This window comes from Pelodiscus sinensis, chromosome 14, assembly GCF_049634645.1.
Source record: "Pelodiscus sinensis isolate JC-2024 chromosome 14, ASM4963464v1, whole genome shotgun sequence".
NCBI lineage: Eukaryota > Metazoa > Chordata > Testudines > Trionychidae > Pelodiscus > Pelodiscus sinensis.
In genome coordinates, this window is record NC_134724.1 from 44,802,112 (window position 1) to 44,823,925 (window position 21,814).

General features: G+C 44.2%; 1 protein-coding gene and 1 long non-coding RNA gene across 9 annotated transcripts in view; one reads left to right on the top strand and one right to left on the bottom strand.

Moving 5' to 3' along the window:
• TJP1 (tight junction protein 1) overlaps nucleotides 1-21,814 on the bottom strand; it is a 299,612-nt gene that overhangs the window by 135,422 nt on the left and 142,376 nt on the right. Inside the window, exons 1-2 of one of the 8 annotated variants that reach the window (XM_075897729.1) lie at nucleotides 15,856-15,992; nucleotides 15,003-15,121 (exon numbers count right to left, since the gene is read on the bottom strand). The exons of 6 other annotated variants lie outside the window; for them this stretch is intronic. Coding sequence is in view for 1 of the 2 variants with exons in the window: in XM_075897728.1 (XP_075753843.1) it covers nucleotides 15,856-15,888 (33 nt within the window). In the remaining variant the exon portion in view is untranslated. Of the gene's footprint in view, nucleotides 1-15,002; nucleotides 15,122-15,855; nucleotides 16,043-21,814 lie in introns of those variants that run through there. One more of the 8 variants, XM_075897728.1, reaches the window with a different exon arrangement.
• The window catches only part of LOC142818365 (uncharacterized), a 46,206-nt gene continuing 40,851 nt past the window's right edge, over nucleotides 16,460-21,814 (top strand). Inside the window, exons 1-2 of the long non-coding RNA XR_012895869.1 lie at nucleotides 16,460-16,594; nucleotides 20,067-20,157. This is a non-coding gene — a long non-coding RNA (uncharacterized LOC142818365). The remainder of the gene's footprint in view (nucleotides 16,595-20,066; nucleotides 20,158-21,814) is intronic.

Below are 21,814 nucleotides of genomic sequence, written 5' to 3' on the forward strand. Positions count from 1 at the left end.
ACAACCATCCCTCATGAACATGTTGGGTCAGAAGAGGAGAGTGAAGGACAGCAGGTGTTTGTGAGACTTACACACTCACACAGTGAGTGTGTATGACAGATTTGCACTGCCACGCTCCCTCCATCCCCTTCTGTGTGGAGATGGGTACAGGAGTGGGGGGGGGGGTAGGGACACACAGACATCAGCCCTCCCTTTCTTCCCCCCCATATCCTGCACAAGCAGGAGGCTCCCAGAAGGGCAGCTCCAAAGCAGAGAGGGCAGGCGCAGCATGACAGTGGGTGGTGGAGCAACTGAAGTGCCAGCACTTGATAGCTTCCTGGCCAAACCAGTCAGGATTACTTGTCAGAGGTTCCAACAGTAGATCCTGATCTACTGGTTGGTGACCACTGCTCTCAGATCACTATTCACATGAGCAAGCCTTACTCAGAGTTCTCTCATTAAGTTTAATGGCCAGGTTTGTATTTAAAAGACTACTGTTAAACAAGATTGCAGGATCAGAATCAAGCTTTGAAAAAAAATATATAATTACAATTGAAAATATTGAGTCGCAAGAACGAAATTCTGAATAGGATTGTTAAAGTTAGACTTTTACACCAAACATTTGAGTTACTGTCTGTATAAGCAAACAAAAGACAACAGAAATAATACATACATCTATAAAAGTCTTTAAGGACTTTATATTCTCTCACACACATAATCCAACTTGCGGATACCAAATGTCTTCCTGAAAGTATAACCTTCTAGAGAACGGATGGCAAAACTTACTGACCTGCAGAGCTGCATGCTATGGTCTTACCAAGTTTTAGAGACAGGGAACACCTGCTGGGGCTCAGGGTTTCAGCCATGCTCCTGCTGAAGTCAAGAGCTCCAGCTGATGTCTTAAGGGTTTGAAGTCTAAAGATTCCCCTTCCCACAGAGCAGACGCTCCTACCCCACCATCCCACTGCAAGGTAGAGGTCCCCAAGCTCTCCTTGCCTCTCCAATGCGATAAGTATGGGGAAGGCTGCATTTAGCCAAACTGTGGCTTTTGAGCTCTCTCTGTTCTAGAGTAAGCTAATACAAATCACAGTGCCTAGACTCAAATAATTTATAGTAGTTCTAAAGAAATTGTTCATCCTTTTACAAGAACTTCAATATCAGGCAAGAAATATTTGTTAATGATAGCCTAGACACCACTCCAGAATTGCAATACATTCAACTGCAGTACTAACACGGAAGAGAATCATCAATTAACTATCGCCTGAAGACTTTAAAATGGTAGCATCAGCATCCTGAGATGTGACACTCCACAAACATGCATAGCATGTATCTCCTCTTTCACTGCATCCGGAAGGCAGCAAGAACTCTGCAGGTGACTCCTTGAGTTATTTCCTCTCCATATTAAGAACACTCTTCTCAATCATGCATAAAGCAAAAGGAAGGCAAAACTGAATTTAATCCAAACAAGAACTGCTAACCTGGGAAAGAAAGAGCCTGGACTTTATGAGGACTGATTTGGCAAGATGCATCCTATTAAAACTGAGACTTTCATAAACTTGGTGTAGAAAGACACCCAAGAAAATAGAACTGTAAAACCTTCTATTTTCTGTAGTCTGAGACAGGAATTTAGATTGGACCCAAACTAGCAGTTGTGCAGATAACGAGAGAATCCATCTTTAGAACCCTGCAAATCCCTAGATCTCCACATTCATGGATCTGGATGTGGATATCTGCTGATCATTTTTATAGACGTGTGGATACAAGTTTTGTATCTGAGCAGTAGTTTCTCTTGATAAGTTATCTAGTACAGAAGGAAAGACATTCTGACAAAGACGTACACAAAAATATTAATCATTTATTTGTGAAGTGGTAGCCTGAATTAGTTCAAGCAGCAAGCAAATTTTCCCCAAAGGAGAACAGTATGGTGGAAAATTAATGATTGCCTCTAGATTTTAACACAAGCTTTTATTTTTTCCAGATGTAAACCAAACCAACTTTAAAAAATTTAAAAAAAAAAGGATGAGAAGCCAGTTTCCCATTCACTTGAGTTAAAAAAAAAAAAAAAAAAAAAAAAAAAAATTTAGAGATTAAAATGGTTAGGTATCATTTGAAATTTACAGCATCTGCTATTTCCCATATTTTGGTTGAAAGGAACAATAAATCAACAATCTAAAAGGATACAGAAAAATAATGGGTCAAGTTCTACTATCAGATGTCTGCGATAATTAAGCCCCCCTCCATCTCTCCTGCCACACCCACACCAAATATTCACTAGTTCAGTGATTATACCTACTTGTCACAATGCAACATACATGCGCTAACATTCCCCCACGCTCATCGGAAGCCACACAAATAAAGCCAATGGGTATTTTCATACTATTTTACTGCAACATACTGTCAGTTTACTTTGTATTGCCTTCCTTTTACATTTACTTCATCTGTCTCATGTTTCTTATACCTGTCTCTTACCAGCTTCAATCTACTCTCCTCCTCTCCTCTCTCCTCACATGATTGTTTCACTTTTCCTCTTTGGAATATATTGTTTCTCCCTTTATCTTCCCCCTTCCTTTCACAAAATTCTGTTCTTTATTTTCTTCCCTCTAATGTCTTCGCACTGCCTTTCTTTTCCTTTCTAAAAATATTCTCTCGCTGATTAGTCTTTGCCTCCTTATACGCTCACCAAGAGGGCTTAAAAACAGTCACTTAGAATAGATTCAGGGGGGAACAGAGTGAGTCTGTACAGGACAAACTTAAAAAACAACAAATGGTCTGGTAGCACTGTACAGACTAACAAAACATGTAGATCGTATCAATAGCTTTTGTGGGCACAGCCCACTTCTAATAGCCAAAGGAATAAATTTACAAGATAAAGACGGATTTCAAAGACATGCTGCTGTCCCTATTCCAACAGCATCCACAAGCAACTGAAGCACTCCATCCCAAAACTCTACGCAAAGAGGAGGAGGATGGGACTCCACACCACCATATTATCCCTAATTTCTATACAGTGGTGAGAACATTTCTAAGAAACAAGCTTAAGCAGTCTAGAAAAGCTACTCAAAATAGCAAGGGGGAGTGAGAGAAGTGTGGCAGCATGGTATGCAGCATCAGACTAACAAAGGAGATAGGGTTTGCACCTTTGTCATGTTGCATCATCACATTGAGTGTGGGGGTGGAATTTACCTACATGTCATCAAACTGGGAGAGAAAATAGGCATGGCCCAAGGGGGGAAAAGCCTAGAGAAAATGCAATCCCACCGTTTAACAGAAAAACCCACAGGCCACCAGTTGGTTAAAACACCCATCCAATCTTTAAAAGATAAGCCCAAAAGTCACCAACTCTAAACCTGGGGAAACAACCATCTAAAGTAAAATGAATGTATTCACTACAATGAATTACTGATTTAATATTGTTGTGCATCTTGGAATTTGTTCAACAAGCAACACTTGATGTACTTAAACCCATATGCTATCCTAATTTACTGCAATATTAGTTGCTTATTAGCCTGTGGCTTGCTAAGTGATGTTAGGCAAGACACAGCATTATGTGCCTGAGTTTCCCTGTCTGTAAATTAATAAAGATACTGACCTCCTTTGAAAGATCTGAATGAAAGTGCTATATTAGCATTAGATATAAATTAAAGAAGTATAATAATATTTCCTACCGTCTTTTCTTTATAGTAAACTTAGGTATTATCTTTAATAGCAGGCAATTAATTTTTAGATAGAAGTTGGATTCAAGATTATTATATTTTTTAGAATTGGTACCAAACTCGAAGTTGCATAAATGGATTTTGTTGGTGCATTTACTTTATTTTTTTAAGAAGTTACTAACAAACGTTTTCTCACTCTGTCTAGAAAAAAAATTAGCAGGGCTTTGCTTGTTTTTAATGCAAACTCAGGCAGTGTTCCAAGGGCAAACACTGTACCATAAAAAGTTTGAAAATGAAGCCAACTGCAAAAGTGAAACTGACATCAAGGTCAAACAGCAGGGATGGTCAAACCTAGAAGCACTGTTATTTGAAAATGTTTTCCATTTTACTTCTTTAAGAAATTATTTGTTTCCTTTGTCTATGCTACTAGCAATCTTTTTAAATTGAGTGTCCTTTTTAACCACTTAGCCACAGGACAATCTCTCACCTTCTACAATGAAGTAATACAAAGAGTATTAAAACAAATTCACTTGAGATTGTCCTATGAATTTGCTTGATTTCTTTGCTTGACGTGCAGTGGAGAAAAAAGAATGTTGCTGTCTCTATAAAATGTGGCTATATCAATTTAATTTCACAGCTGGAATATAAAGACCAAGCTTTCAACTATTTATCACTTAGAAAGAGAAGAACTCTCATGGATATAGCTTGTATTTGCACCCACAGCTGCAAAAGAGAATCACAGATATCCACATATAAAGTGCAAATTTGTGGGGCTCTACCTATTTGTTTTATTCAATGAGTTTGCACTCGGACATGCAAAATTTTATAGCAGTATCTTATCACACATTTTTGCAATAGCTGTATTCTATGTTGCCATCCTCTGTAGCTGGACACAAGTGCACTACTGTACCCCAGCCACATTTCACCCCTCTTAAGGAGGAGATCACTTGATTAAAACCTACAACGATGGTCTCGCTGATAGTACCAAAGTGTATTCTGTTCTTTCAAAAAGCTCTATATCAGGTAGTAACTAGGGATGTTAACAGGTAACCAGTTAAACAGTTACCCGGCCAAACAGAGTAGCCCCACCCCCGGCCCAGCTACAGGCAGAGAAGGCTGTTCCAGCCCCTCCAGGCCCCATGAGCAAAGCCAGGAGCCGTAGGGCTGGAGCAGCCACTGCCTGCAGTGGGGGCTGCTCTAGCCCAACCCCAGCAAATAGGGGACCTACACCCCTTTAATCAGTTAAAAGCAGTGTTAGTTCTATGTTTAACCATTTAACCAATTGTATTTTACATACCTAGTGGTCACAGAGGAGAATGGGTGGAAGAAAAGGGAAGCAGCAATGCTGACCTATGCATCACTGAGTGGTGATAGAAGCTATGAAACACTCTTGCTTCTACCCTTTTCATTAGGGATGTAAAAATGTAGCCATTTAAACAGGTAACAGATAAGCATGAGCTTATCCGCTATACATGGCCCTAGTCCAGCTCCCAGGGAGCCTACCTACCACCCCATGCTGCTGCCTCTGATACAGAGCAGCAACACGAGGCGGCAAGCAGGAACCAGTATGCACAGGAAACTAGCTTAAAAGCCAACTCCTGGGAAGCCTCCTGCCATCCCATGTTTTGGAAAATTTCAGCAGTTACACAGTTAATCAGTTACATGAATTTTAACACTGTTACTCTCAATGGGGAAAATTACTGGAACCTTCTCAGTACCATATAAAATTGGTACTCCTGGAGCCACTCCACACCAAACTTTTTTTTTTTTTTTTTTTTTTAAATCTGCAAAGTTCTGCATATTTTGTCAGATATATATGGTTTCAGCATGGCAGTTGGCATACAGGACACTGGCTTACATTGAGGTGGGAGATCACCCTGAAGCCCTCACTCTCCCAGTAGAGGAACACAACAGTGAGGCTATGCCTATCCCTGACACTAGTCATCCTACAGTGGCCCAGTTGTAGTTGTGAGGGGAGGATTCCAGGGCTCAGCTACAGAGTCCTGAATCCAAGTCCAGAATTCTAGACAGCAATGAAACAGCCTTGCAAGCCCAAGCCAGCTTGCACAGGTCAGCCATTAGTGTACAGATGTTATGCAGACATAGCTTAAGGGACTACCAGACAAATACTTACAGTATAAACCTGAGAAAAAAAAACTATACTGCTGGATTTAATGAGGCTGAAGCCTGCAACAAATTAACAGTCGGGGGCAGTTTATCAAATAGAACACCTACTGGTGTTCCGGGAAACAGAACTTCATGAACAAAAGAAAGGATGTACATAATAGGGACGTACAATCCCAGTCAATCAGTTAACTGGTTAAATGATTAAGCAAAATCCCAAGGGGGACCACTCCAGCTCAGCTGGGGATAAGGGGTTTGGAATGAGGGAGAGGCTCTGGCCTGGGGCAAAAATTTTGAGTACAAAAGGAGGTCAGAGCTCTGGGGATGCGGACTTTGAGAACAACTAGGGATGAAGTGCTTGAGACGCAGGAGGGGGTTCGGGAGGGCACGGGTCTGGGACAGGGTAACAGCCAACTGGGTTATTTCCAGCAGTTCCCAGGGGCACAGAGGAAAGGCAGAGTCATGCTTCCCACCTATCCTGGCACCACAGACTGAGCTGCACTCTGCAAGCAGCCAGGAGCAGGTCCAGCTCCTAGGCAGAGGGACAGAAGCATTTGTGCATGGTTCTTACCCACAGGCAGTGCGCCCCTCACTGCTCCCATTGGGTCAGAACTACCCAATGGGAGCAGAGAGCCAGTACTCAGGGCAGGTACAGCAGAGATCCATGGCCCACTTGCTTAGGGCTATGTCTAGACTGTATTCCTTTGTCCACAGAGGGATGCAAATCAAGCACATCAAAACTGCGAATGAAGCAGGGATTTAAATATCCTGTGCTCCATTAACAAACATGACCGTGCTTCATTAACAAACAAGACCGTGCTTTTTTCTGAAACGGAGCTTCAGAAAATGAGGTCTACAGGATCTGTCGAAAAAGGGTTGATTTTTGACAGATCCGCGTCTAGACTGCCTTTTTTCGAAAAAGCTCCATTTCAGAAAAAAGCAGCCGTCATGTTTATGTTAATGAAGTACAGGATACTTAAATCCCTGCTTCATTAGTGATTTCGACATTGGCCTTCAGCAAAAATGATTGCCCACGCCAGGTTATCCAGTAAGCATCACCCTTAATGAGTGAGGTTGACCGGTTCTGTTTAACCTGTGGGGGACTGCAGCAGTTCCACCCATCCCCTCACCCATGAGCAGGAGGGACTCCAGCTCCATGGTGCCTACGCAGCTCTCCTTTACTTGTTTAACCGGCTAACTGTGAAATAAACTTGACATTTAACCAGTTACATGGGATTTTACATCCCTAGGACTGAATCATGAAGTTTGAAAACGACTGATTTAGAGCACATAAAACTACTATTTCACCTTATCTACGCAAGAACTGTGCCAAGCTGCTCCTAAGAATCCTGTGTACAATAGGTATGCCTACACTACCAAATGCTACGCACAGTTGTGTTTACACAATCTGCCCCTAAAATAGCAATGCTGCACAAGCTATCATGGGGGGGGGGGAGAATGGCTGATTTTTAAAATGTCTCTTAGACACCGAGTTCAAATATGCTCTATGGACTCCTGAGAATTAAATACAGCATCCTCATGGCTTTTTCCTTATCAAAACTGACATGCTGTGTAAACACTGGAGAGCATATTCGCTGAAGAAGTTGTTACTATTAGGGATGTTAAAATGCATGCATTTTTGTAAACGTGTAACTGCTGATTTTTTTCAGCAGAGACACATTTACACATGGGGTACAGGCAGGAGCTGTTGCTCACAGAGATCCAGATTTTAAGTAGGAATGTTAGATACTGTGTAATTGTGCAGCAAAATTTTAGCAGTTACATGACTATTCCATAGTCTCTGGGGGTGGGGCCAGCAGCCAGTGTGTTCCCAACCGTTCTGTGCTGCTGCCTCTGTATCAGAGAAAGCAGCACAGGATGGGAGCTGCCCCTGCTCACAGGGGTCCCAAGCTCCCCCCACACCCAAAGGCTTTGTCTGCATCCCATGGAGCAGCCTCTGTCTGCGGCAAGCCTAGGCCCGCCAGGGACAGAGGCTGCTCTGTGGCAGCCTCCCTTGCCCCTCTCCCCACCCCCTGCTGCTGCTTCTGATAGAGGTAGCAGTGCAGAGATAGAAGGAGGCAGGCATCTCCACAGGACTGGTGTTCATGGGGAGCTGGCTTTTGCCAGCTCCTCACTGGCACCGGCTCCCACCTCCTCCCCACTTCCTGCCTCTGATATAGAGGCAGCAAGGGTGGGAGGGGGAAGAATGTGTGTAGTTGACAGGATTAACCAATAAGCCCAAGTTTTTCGGGGAAACATTTAGTCAACTACACATTGGCATCCCTCCTTTTAAGCTGGTTTCTTGTGCACATCAACTTGTTCCACTGCTGCATCTGTGGGAGGCAGCTGATTGGAGAGGAAGCCCACAGGTGGCACTGCAGGAGGCAGAATGTGCAGGGAGACAGCTTAAAAGCCTGCTACTCTCTCCACCCATGTGCAGCAAAAATGGGGGGAGGGGGCCACATGCAGAGCTGCATGTAACCCTAAGGATTAACCGATGAGCCCAGGCTCATTGGTTAACTCTGCACACCTTCACATCCCTAGTTACTATCCCCTGAAAAAAAATGGTTGGAGAAGATAGATGCAACAAAAACGAATCCATAATTATCATGACGGAAGGGAAACTGTGAAAGGGACACAAAAGGCCAATACTTTATTTAACTTTTGGGCACTTTGCTGTTTAAGTTACACAATATTGCACATTTCCTAAACTTCCAATATGCATGCCAATCCGTGAACAGTCCTGGAGGGACATTTAACCTGACTAGGGATGGAATAATGTCGTTCAGTCGTTACCAACCTTTTTTATACTGAGGACCAGCTACTCATTTACAAATTTTTGATGAACCAGTAACATTTAATTTGCACATCCAGGGGACCTGCAAACCCCCACATTTATGGCCGCCCTGCTCCGGGAGCCGCAGGGCCACCTACCCAGCCAGCTCAGGGCATTGATTGTGCCGCGGGACCGTCTACTGCCCCGCCCAGACCCCGGCCGGCTCAGGGTGCAGTTCGTGCCACACTGCGGAGCTGCCTACCGCCTGGGCCAGACCCCAGCTGGATGGCTCATGGCACTGTTCATGCCACGCCATGGGGCCTCCTACTGCCCGGCCCGGACCCCAGCCGGTTGACTGATGGTGCCGTTCCTGCCGCGGAGCCACCTACTGCCCGGCCCAGCCCCGCCCCCAGCTGGCCAGTTTGTGTCACTGTTCACACTGCGGGGCCACCTACCACCCAGTGCATCCCGCAGCCGGCTCAGGGTGCCGTTCACACTGCAGGACCACCTACTATATAACAGAGCCCCCTGGCTCCAGGAGACTATAACTCCCAGGAGACAAAGCGGGCCAGGAACAAAACCCCTGTTCATAGCATTGCCCCAATGGGCAATAAGGGTTTGAGTTACAATGGCCCGACTTATGACAGTTCTCCAGGAACTAATTATATCGTAAGTGCAGGGGGGGTCACCTGTACATTACGGTGATTAGTTTTAAGGGGTCATGTTATTTTACATAGCATCTGTCGTAACAGATCAGAGTTTGCAGATATCTACAACACTAAAAAAATTCAGAGAAAATTCCCCACTGGCTGCTGGGTGGGGCAGCCCCTCCCCCAGGGGTGACTGGTGCCTACAAAGGGAGAGGCGCAGAGAGGGGCACCCATAGGGGCAGGGGGAATGTGGGGCACCCTATTCAGCAACTGAAATTTTGTCAGGGATACAGGAGCAGGTGCCTCCAAGTGCTACTACCAGTGACCTCTGCACTCCTGCCCCATGGGGTAAGGGAGTTACCATTGTACCTCCCACAGCTCCTTCTGTACAACCCCTGCCCTGTGTCTCTCCCTTCCCCAGACAGGCTGCCCTTCCTCCCAGTCTCCCCCCAGCCTGCCCTCATCCCCGCCTCAGAGTTTCCTTCCATTGCATCCATCTGCCCTGTAAGTCTTTCCTGAATATCCCACCACCCCCAACCTGCCTTTGGCACCTCCTGCATCTCCCTCTTGCTCCCGCCTCACACATACCTGTTCCCCCCCCCCCACCGCCCTCTTATCTGACCCCACCCCTTTTTATTCCCCTGCCGACCCCCCTCGGGGCTGGCTCCCCCTAGCCTGCACATGCTGGGAGTTGACGGCAGCTTCCCTAGGCCCCAGGTAGGGATCGCAGCCAGCTCCATGAGAGCAGCCTGGGACCAAACCCTCCACCTGCTACCCCAGGGCACCACTCCTGGGTGGGGGAAAAAGGAGAGGCTCTTGAGAAGCACCAGGACTGGCCTTGCTGGAGATTGCTCCTCCCAGCTGCAGCCTGGGCTCCAGGGGCCCAGCAGCTGCCCCCGCCAGGACTTGGGAATTTGGCCCAAACCTGGCCCCAGTGTCCCTCTAAGCAGCAGCTGAGAGTTACTTACTGCTGTAAGTGGCAAGGAGTCCTGTGGCACCTTATAGACTAACTGAAGTGTAGAAGCATAGGCTTTCGTGGGCAAAGACCCACTTCGTCAGATGCATGTCGAAGTGGGTCTTTGCCCACGAAAGCTTATGCTCTTACACTTCAGTTAGTCTTAAGGTGCCACAGGACTCCTCGCCGCTTTTGCAGATTCAGACTAACACTGCTACCCCTCTGATACTTGACTTCCTGCTATGAGGCCCTGAGTCCAGTCCTGGCTCCCACAGCCCATGCCCATTATTGCTGAGTCCTAGCAAGCAACCTATCATGCTGCAGTCCCTGCACCTGGGAGCCCTCCTGCCCCTGGTCTTGGGCAGTGTCCCGGGCATTGGCAACCATGGGTGTAGCTAGTTAAATGATTAGCTGATAAGCAGATGTTTATCGGTTAATGCTACCAACTACACACATCCCAACCGATAAGCTGTGAGGGGATGACAGTGTGACCAACAAAATGTCATCTACACAATTATACATTTCCTAACATCCCTAATTCTGACAGTGCCAGCAATACAAAGATAGGACATTTCTTCAGAGTAGCATGTAATGATGCCACTCAGTTTTACTGTCCTTCATATTACTTTTATAACCCACTAGATCCAAGATTTGTTACATTTCTGAATGTACTACAGAGCTTATCTTTCTTTTGGGCTCCTCAGAAAGCCATGAGGTACGGGAGGGATGAATGTTTGTTTATATGTCTATTCTCAGAACTAGACTAGAAGAACCACAAGAGGATGACATAAGCCACTGTGTCTGAAAATTTTTTGGTTATTTTGATCAACTGAACTTTTGGACAAGTACACTGAAATCTGGTTAGGCATTTATCATCTTCAGTTAACAATTCTAAATAAAACCACAATATACATTGTATTCTTCACAGTACAAGAAGTGTTTCACAAATACACCTCTTTTTTTTTTTTGTGAGAATCACATACCATAAAATTTTGGGTAGAACACATTTCCAGTATCAAAATGGACAAGTTCAATTTTACAAGAACTTGGTATCACACCTAATCCAATAAGATTTAAAGATAACATTTTTACATTTGTGTAGGCAACAATATTTGATACCCATTCCAATATACAAATAGGGCCAACAGCATTGATACTCTCACACTCTTCCAGTATGTGCCTGCAGAATGTTTTTGAAAGTGACATTACTTGTACTTTTACGCAGCAGCTTTCATGACAAAGCTGTCATAACCAGCAATTAGAATAGAGTTTCCTTCTATCAAAGTAAAATCAACTTTGTCACAGCAATAGTTTTCAGACTTTGTTAGTACTACAGCAATCTTTTTCCTGCATATTGAACAGGAAACACACTGCAGTGTACACTCTGAGAACAATGACTTCCAACCACATGACTTATGGTTCTTTGTTGTGTCTTTAAATAATTTTGCTTCACAGCACAACTGTTACTGAAAACATAAATGAACTTTTATCAGAATATTACAGTTGCCAAAAGTATTACCAGCCAGATGACAGAACAGCTGGAGATTTGAGGTTTCTAAGGAGAACTTGAAAAAGGTAACCTACCAAAAGTTTGTTACTTCAACCTAAAAGTTGAAAAGTAACAAATGTTTTCAACACAAGTTAAAAGGACTTCAAATTGAAATCTTTTGACTATAAAGACATGCCAAAATTTAAAATATGATCTGGTACCTCAAATGTTCATAAGTGCCTGGCCAGTTTTTGTGGATTTACAAATCTTTTTTCTAAATATTTTTCTCTTTTGTTGCAATGTGTAAAGAACCTTATAGACAAACAATAGAGGGTTGTTCTGACACTACAGAAAGTGCTCTAATACACAAGTAAAATAGAAAAAGCCTATAAAAATCCCTGCTCCTTCCCTCTAATCTTTCAATTGCATTTGTATTGGTAACAATGAGGTAAAAAAAATCCATACAGGCATCAATTTTAAGTAGATCATAACCTTTAATGGCTTGCATGAAAGTTTCCAAGAGGAAACGAACATATGGGTGACTGAACCTCAGGTTTTGGAAAGGAATGGTGACCTATATTTACAGTGAGTGTGATGTCATTACTTCAGGCAGAGAAACCAAAAAGTGTGCAGCTCAGATTCCTCAGGTTCATCTGAAAATGGTAATGATTATTGCACGTTTTGTTAAACACAGCACTAATTCCATTTTAAGCAGTTTTTCCCCTCAGTGGGGAAAGAAGGATTTTAACATGAGTTTAAAAGAGAGATAGTAAAACAGAGTGGAAAAAAGGGCTGGAAATCAAATTACTATAGAGTATACTCGATATTTTTACATACAGGGGTTTGTTCTCTTCAATATGTTCTTGGAAAATACTCTTTTTTTCTGAACTTTGTGGGGGCAGCGAGGAAAGTCACCAGTACTAAATTTTTATGTGCTTTAACAGGGGTGAGCAATCTTTTTTTTCCAGGGCCACTCTTCAAAAATGTTTCAAGTGGCCCTGGGCCGCAAACAGAAAAAGCAGGGCCAGGATGCTTCCGTGCTTCCCCACCCCCAGACCATGGTTGGTCTGGGGGAGCCCCTTTGCTTCCCCCCCTTCCCACTAAGCAGTCATGCCTCTGGGTGTGGAAAGAGACTTCCCATGCTCCCTCAGGCCCTGAAGCCTCCTCTGGCCCTGTCAGGAGCGCAAGGCACTTAGAAGTGCCACACCCTCCTTGCAGGGCAGAGGAAACTTCACACTCTTTCTCCCCCCCCCCCCCAGGCTCTAATTGGCCTGTGGGCGGGGGGGGGGGGGGGGGAGGCAGGGCCTCCGTCTGCCAGATCAATCTACTTTTGCCCACCCCTGTGCTATAAAGATGTCAACTTGAAAAGTTCTGTCCTCTATTTAAGTACAACACAGGTATATCAAAGGCAACGGCATCATAACTTCAGTGACAGCAACAGAAGAAAGGCTGTTTAATTCCAGTAGCATTGATTGTTCCCATGATGATTACAGTCAAGCAATATCAACAGAATGGAGATCAAAAGTATTTCTCATAAGCTAGGCTGGCTAAAGTGTTGTGAGAAATTTTAATTTTTCTTTTAAAGCAAGTATTAGTCAGTATGACAAATAAATACTGAGTTACATAGAAAAATATTCAACAGGTTAGAATGTGCTAACCAAAACTTTTCTAACCACTTAAAAAGTTGTTCTTTCTACACTCTGGTACAAATGTAAGAAGTTAAGTACCCTTTCGTTACCACTCTAATTTGGAAACTAAAACATGGAAGGCATTAGTCCTCCAGAGATCTAACATTTCTGAAATACTTAAAGCTAAGTTTGTCTTCCTTACATTTCCAACTATGGATTAGAGAAGTGGCGTGGGGCATAGGTCACCACACAAAGATCAGTCTGGGGGCCTAATCATTTACACAGGAATACCAGCATGCTATGAATGTCAATCATTTTGTACAAAAATTCAAGTGACCTGTAAATATTCATTCACTCAAAATAGAAAGCCACAACTTATTAAAAAAAAGAAGTTAATTATACAAGGTATCTTGAAACTGTCCTTCAGAGACAGTTGTTTTTATAGTTTACCATTACAAAATTGGAAATAAACTTGAATTGTTGACCTAGAATTTTTTTTTTTTTAATATATATGTAACTTTTTTGTTTTTTAAATCTGTTGGTGCATGGCATATGCCCATGCACACCCACCCACCCCATTCATTTGGCATGGAAAATCCTGGAAGTTGTTTCAGTTAATTGCTATTTAATAAAAAGAGAGAACCCAAAGTATAGGTCTACACATGGAATGTTGAACCATTTGGTTATTTTGGTGCAACTAGTTTGACTAGGGAAAAATTAAAGTATTTCAGAATAAGTATCCACAACAAACTTGCACCAAAAAATAACACAAGGTGTGAATTTACAGCCAATTTCATCATTTTGGAAAAAAGTCTGTATGTGGACCAAACTTAATGTATGCTTTCCATAAACAATAGCTATTTCCTAATAATACTGGAAATATCAAGACTTAAAACCAAAACAGGAAGAACGCAGGACAACATTCCCTACTACACAACAATGGGTAAAGCTTAAAGCCTGAAGAGACTGGCACTGTCTCTCTCTATTTCTATGGTGCGATAGCACTGTCCCTAATTTTGAATTCATGCAAGGTAGAAACTACAATATCCTCACTGCGTATTGTTTGTTACCCAGTACACAAATGAATTTAATATAGAAATCTAAGGTGAGCTATAAATTTGTTCTTATTCAATAAATAAAATATGCTTTAATTCATTTGGAAATTTAAAATATTTTCAAAAATGAGTACTAAAAAAACAAACAAATATGAAGCACTTAGAGTGTCAGCTACATTAGTGAATATTTTAAAAACTATTTAAATGCATTCAAAAATCACTTCACTTAAGTTTGAAAGGTAGTTTTAAATAAAAATGTTCACATAAAAGTTAACAGTCATTTTGGAGCATTTTGAATAAAACTTATCTGGGCAATCAATAAAATTAAGAAATATTAATTAGGCAAATTAGTCTGGCTAATTGTAATGTACAATTTGTATCATATCTTCCAGAGATACTTCTAAGGCTCAGATTTTTAACATAGCAAAGGGGAACCTTACCACATTAGAGCCTCATCTTGAAGAGGAACACTCCTAGGTATAAGTACACTCAACAAATGACATCAGACCGAAACTGCATAGTTTCACTCGAGAGCAAACATTTCAAACCGAGCAATATTCGTCAACACATCAAAGAATTCTGCGGAGTCCACGGGGCGCACTCAGGGATCATTGTCAGTGTTGAAAAGCTAACTAATTTCAACTGTAACACTTGCACATCAAACCTTTAATTTCACACGTAAGAAATACTGACCTGTTGAACATTAGTAACTCCACCTCCTTGCCCCTGGGCAATGAAGCGATTGCACACAGCGGCAGCACTGCCGAGAGGCAGAGCACACACCCCGGAACACGCACCTGCCCTTTAAACACCTACAAATCAGGTGGAGAAGTTTCTCAAGGGCTGTCACCGCCCAAAAGGTATTTGCCCTAAGTCAGCAGCAACTTCCCCAGCTGATTCACAGGCGGCTGTTGGAAAAATCCTGAATTGCAGAGCCCCCCCCCCCCCTTTAACCCTCTCGTGTCTCTCCCGCAAGGGCATCGCCCTGACGAGCACAGACCGGCCCCAACCCAAACAAACCCCCTGGCCTGGCCGCCTTCCCCCGCCCCGCCCCGCGCCCCCTTTCCGCGGCCACCAAATATTCGCTTCAACTTTCTTTTTTTAATGAGACCAGCCGCAAGCGGCGCTTCCAGGAGGAGCCTCGGCCGGGAGCCGGGCCCCGACACCGCCCGGGGAGCCCCCTCGCCTGACCAGCGAGCCCCGCTCCGCCGGCCGGAGGGCTCAGAGCTGCCACCGCCCCCGGCCAGCCACGCGCCCCGCCGGTGGGGGAGGCCGGGCCCCTGCTGCCCGGCAGCCCCCGAGGGTCTCCGCGCCCCCCCCCCCCCGCTCCGGCCGGCCACAGCCCCGCGCGAGGCAGCGGCCAACGGACTGGGGGGGGCTCCTCGCGCACCGAGCAGCTGGCTGAGAACACAGGCTGTTACCCCCGGGGGGCGGGGGGCTGTTACCCCGGGGGGGGCTGTTACCCCCGGGGGGGGCGGGGGCTGTTACCCCGGGGGGGGCTGTTACCCCGGGGGGGGGCGGGGGCTGTTACCCCGGGGGGGCTCACCTTGGAGGCAGCAGCCGCGGCTCTGGCAGACATTTTGTTTCCCTCTTTCCCCCAGCAGCGCGTGTCTCGGAGCCTCCGGCCGGCGCGAGCGCTCCCCTCCCGCGTCTCACAGCGCGGCCCGAACACACATGCCCGGGGCGGGGGCGGGGGCGGGCGCAAGTCCGGCTGCTGCGCGCTCCGCTCTGCGCGGGGGGGCGAGCTCCCCGCTGGCGGGCCCTACACTGGCAGGTCCGCTCCCGCTCCCCGGCTCGCGGCCGCTACATGCCTCTCTCTCCGCGCAACCACTGACATGTCTGACTGGGACTGCCCATTCTCCGGCCTCCCGGGGGGGGGGGCTTGCGCCTGGGCCATGCCCCCGCCCGTCCCTCCCCCACGGCCCCGGAGCACCGCCGCGCAGCGCACGAGCAGAGCCCTGCCCGGGCTGAGCACCCTCCTCCTGGGCTCGGCCCCGCGCAGGAGTCTCTGGCACCCGCGCGCAGCCCTCCCGCTCTCCCCCTGCTTTCCGGCGCTTTGGTCTGGGCTGCAGGGACTGGGGCAGAGAGTTCCCAGAGCTCACACGCCGATCGGGCCGGGGGTGGTTTGAAATGCACGGGCCGGGGATGGAGTTCATTCTAGGGAGAATAAAACAGGGCCACGCCAGCACAAAGGAGGAGGATCGCCCCCTGCTCTTAGGGGTGGAGCCAGCTGCACAGGAGTCCAGGAAACATTCCTGGGAGTTCAAAACAGACCAGGTTAAAAGGTCTGTTATTTGGCATCATGCTCCACTAAACTTGCTACAAGACTTGGGAAGAAAAAACATTTATCCGGGCTTAGTTAAAAAAGATGTCTGTCACGTTGTATTATTTCCATTTTCTGTATTTTGTGCTCTGATTTGATTTATACTATAGTTGTTATTTCACTTTTCAAATACTAGAGAAATGCAAAGATTTCACACATCTAGCAAGATCATTTCCCTGGGTGAGTGAAAATGGATTTAAAGCACTTTCAAATCAGAATAACAGCATTTTACATGCACTTTGCACCCATCTGACTAGGCATAGATGACTACACAGATTCAAGGGAGTAGAGAATCAGTTCACAATATTTTTTCTATTGTGCTTTCTCATGGAGAGCTTTCAATGGAAACTGAAACTCTTCAATAATTTATCCATCCCTCCAACCATAAATAATGTCCATAAAAACTTAAATAAAGTAATTTATTTCTTTAATCAGTCCTTTAATTTCTCTTTTATATTTACCAAACATTATGAGTACTGCACTGGAATGTATTTTCTTTTGAAACAAAATATTTCCAGGAAATAAATGGTACAAATTTAGTAACCAACAGTTAGAATTCAACATGGACAGCCCAATTTTCAACTGTGTTCAAAGAATGCTGGGCGTAGTTCTGTTGAGGGAGACCATTACAGCCCTCCTCTTTGATCCTGGGGTGAGCTGTGTGCCAGTCCATTCCCTAGAGTATATTAGGGCTGCTACCAGGCTGTTGCATGCTATAGTACTGGCAGTTATTAGTCACCCTCAGGGACTCTTCTGGCAATTGGAGATTACAAGGGCATATGGATGTCCTGGCCATGCTCTTTTTTTTTCTTCCTGTTTTCTCAATCTCCCATGTGTTGGAATGGAGGAACACTTCACAGGCTAGATCACTTTAGAACAACATTGCACAAGGTTGGAAATGTAAATCTACGCTTATGATTTTATTAATTGCTTGAAATAACTGTCAGCTCTGGTTTACATTTCTTTTGATGCACTTATACTCTGGTTAAGAAAAGAGATCATGTTTTATAACCACATTCAATTTACAATATCTACAAGTACACACACAGAGGGGCAGGAAGGAAAGGGTGTGAGCACAACAGGAATGAATCGGAAAACTCTAAAGTGCAGAAAAGAAGGGGGAGAAACTCAGCAAGGCAAGAAAGGAGAGTGACTCAAAGAGGGGAAGACAACCCCTGAGAAACAGATTAACAAGTGGAAAAAAGGGAATAGAGTGGGAGGAAAAGCAACCCATAGAGTTAGAGTAAGCAGATGGCAAAAAGAGATTTTTGAGGAGGGGCAGAGAGAGATGAGGTGGATAGCGGAGGTAGAGGAAGTGAATGAAATGGAGCAGAGAAAAATAAAGATGGTAGGGGGTGGTGAATATGAAAATAACCCTACTATTAGGAATTCGGATGCTGACAAACACTGGGGCGGGGGGAGTGAAAAGACAGAGAAATAAAAGAAAAGACAGAGAAATAAAAGAAAATTTCAATTGTTACTTTTATATCAGCTCGAGTACTTTATAACTTCCCCTTACCAAACACAGTAAGAATATTATGCTCTAAAAACTATAACAGTAAAGTCTTCCTGTGGAATATACTTTATTTTCCAAATAATTTGAAAATTATTTGGGCAATACTCCAGCTGGTTCAGCATAAACAAGCCCTTACACCTAGAATATTACCAATCCCCAGTGTTCAAAAATCTAGAGTTAGGGACCACAAAACCTGAAATTTACATTATCAGATGAGATTTAAAAAAAATATTATACTTGGAATTCTTTTATTTGCCTTTTCAACTTTTATATGCCACATTCTGACTTATGTCAGGAGGGCTAGAGACTTATTTTATATTTTAATACAAGCTGAGATTCTGGTGTATTGACATGATTCCTGGAAATTACCAAATACGGGGGACTACACAACTAGGGAATTTAGCCTTCCCCACAAAATTAGTAATTGCATTAAGAAATAAAGGAAATGCTGAGATATATTAGCCCTATTTTGCCTCCATCCCCACACTCTTTACACCCTTGAAATGTCACAAGAGTTGGCAATCTTGCATGCATGCAGAGCTTTCTTGACTTTAGTAGGAATATGGCTGCATATAAGAGTTCATCTGAGCAATCTAACTGCATAATCTGAGTCTTTATTTATATTCCCTTTGGCTAGTAATAATGGGGTCTGCTCCTACACTCTTCAGAGGTTAAAATCCAGTTGAAGGCAATGGTCTCCTTACTTTGGCCTATTAACTGATTGCAGGACTGGGATCCTGCAGGACTTGAACCTAATAATGGTTCCAACCTCCTTATTCTTAAAGAAATAAAACATATATAACTATTCTATTCATATGTATCTCTTGGCAGATATCTAAAAGTATTCAATTATTTTTTATCTTGGGTTAATTTTTAAAAAAAACACCTTTTATGATTCTATCAGTAACAGTTCCTAAGAATTTCATGCCAATATGGGTACAATTCTTAACTCTCATTTCTGGTATATATGGATTGTATACTAAGATGACAGGAAGTCTGTTCTGTAACTTCTTGTGATTTAGCTATTCTGATTGCTTAATGTCAAGAAAGAAAGGAAACTAAAGAACCACAGCGGCTGTGCAGATAACTTCCTCTGTGGTATTTGGTGTCTGTGGCCCAAAAAGGGAGCAGTTTTACAGAAGAGCTTTCAAAGATTCCAGAGAGGGCAGATTTCACTCCTTTGTGTTCGCTGCTGTAACAAATCAGTCTTGGAAAAATAAAAAGAGAGTGAGGGGGAGGGGGCGTGGTGTAATCAACTGCATTTTTCTGACAACCTCCCAGATTCAGGATTTTCAGAAATGGGAGGAGGAAGGGATGGAGCAGAATACACACTGAAGCTACAGAAGAAAAAAGAATATCAGGTACAATAATTAAGCTTCCTCATGAAGAAATCATAAGATGGTTAGAGCAAGCAATGGGACCATCCATGCACTTAAAGTTAGACACATGCTTAAGAACTTTACTGAACTGAGTCCTTAAGAAATAAAGTTCATGTAATACTGATATCTAGTGAGCACTGGGTTTTTTTTAATTCTCTGAGCTACATTCATATATTTCATTGCCCTGTGAAAAAACTGTATGCAGCTTCAGTCTCCACTCCATAGGCACTGCAGAACACATACAATGTTCTGAGTGCACAGATGTCACACAATCTTCCAAGATCCCTTCCCCCCTCTCACTGAATAGAACAAGACAAGGGCAATGCTGCAAATACATCATGACTAATCTACGCTCTTTTTAGATACTGATCCAGCATATGTGGTCTATGTTTTTCTCACTGAATGCCAAAATGCCAGATATGCTTACTTTGTATTGTTCCCTTTGTTTTTTATTTAACTTATGGTATGGAAGAGGGAAGGTGAAAGTAATAAAAAACAACTGTGAAACTTAATAGGGTTTATGTTTATCTCTTGTGTAGCTCCATCCACCTCAGAGGCGTAAAACCAGAAATGAATCTGGTCCAAAGGGATGAAAACATGTTCTACCCATCAAACAGTATTACAAGTCACGTAAGCTTTATTATTATGTTATATTCAAAGCTCTCTTGTAAAACTAGGGTTGCCAAGTGCTCTCCCAAAAAATACCAGATACTGAGCAAAAAAAAAAAGGAATGTGGGATAAGCAGCGATTGCAACCCTGCCTCCCAGCTGGGACTCCCAGGCTGGGAGGCAGGGCCGCCATCGGCGCTGGGAGCCTGTGATTGCGCAGAAGTCTGGCAGGGCTGGGAGGAGTGGCTGGGAGTTCCAGTCACTCCCCCCGCCCCCGCCAGGCTTCTGCACAATCACAGGCTTCTAGTGCCGATCGTGGCCCCACCTTCCAGTCACTCCCCCTACCCACACCAGGCTTCTGTCCAGTGTGCAGTCGGAAAAATCAGAGAATACCGGACATTGCACATGGCTGGTATTCTCTGATTTTTTTTACCGTACAAAGAGCGCAAATACCGGACTGTCTGGTAGAATACCGGACACCTGGTAACCCTACACCATATGCATCAGTAGTAGGCAACCAGCGGCCTGTAGGCCATATGTAACCCACGGGGCTCTGCACCTGCACACCGCGGACCCCCTAGTTAATCCCCTCACCCACACACCTCTTGTGCACCAGAGCACTTCCTGCTTTTCCCGCCTCCCTCCCAGCACTTCAAGAGGATCTGCAAATACCCTGATTCCCACTCTGTCCCCACTCCTCCTGCTCCCTCCCAAAGCTGGAACGCTGCAAATCAGCTATTTGAGGTGTTCCTGCTCTGGGAGGAAGGGGAAGGAGCAGGGACGGAGTATGATTTGCTATGAAAGTCCTGGGAGGGAGGAGGAGGAGGAGCAAGTAAGCCCGGGGCCCCAGTGCACGAGAAGCATGTGGAGGAGAGGGGCAGATGGGGGGGTCGGGGCCACAGGTGGAACCATAGTGGGCCACGAGCTGCTGCAGCCCACTGAAGTGAAGGAGGGCCATTCATACGGCCTACCCTCCATTCCTAGTTGCCCATCCCTTATGCACATGGTATGTGGGTAGCATTTAATTCCGGTGTATTCTTGTCCTGATAGAAGATACTGTCTACGTAAGAACAGTTCATCTTCACATAAAGTTCACTATTACCTGAATGTCAGTCTAAATATCTTTTTCTCCTTCATGCTGCAACTTTTTTGATATATATACATGTTTTAGCAAGAACATTTATTTCACTTTTTGATAAGCTATAATATGTTTGCAAACAATATTTTTCAGAAATGATTGCACACTATAAAATGGACTAACTTCTCTCTGAATGCCATGCAAAAAACCCCCAAATATCCACAATGATAAAGCTGTGTGTGCTTTGCAAGGGTGTGGTTTTCCTGTTCCTGAATTGTTTTGAAACTTGAATTTGCGTCTGTTCTCTAAAACACAGCCCACAAATGCACGTTATGATGAGTGATATTTAAATCCCAAAGAAACTGTTGTGACTGATATTGTTGATGAGAAATGTAATATTTTGAACAGCAAAACATACAAATTGTTATGTTGGTAATAAAGATGACCAGAAAAATAGCTAAAGACCTGAGATCTTGTTTCCAAATTCTTATAAACATTTAATTGCCTAATTGTGAGGGTTTAGAAACTTAGATGGGCAATTTTCTATTCTTTATTCTTTCTAAATTTCTCCCTTTTTAATTCTTTCCTCTTTTTTTCCCC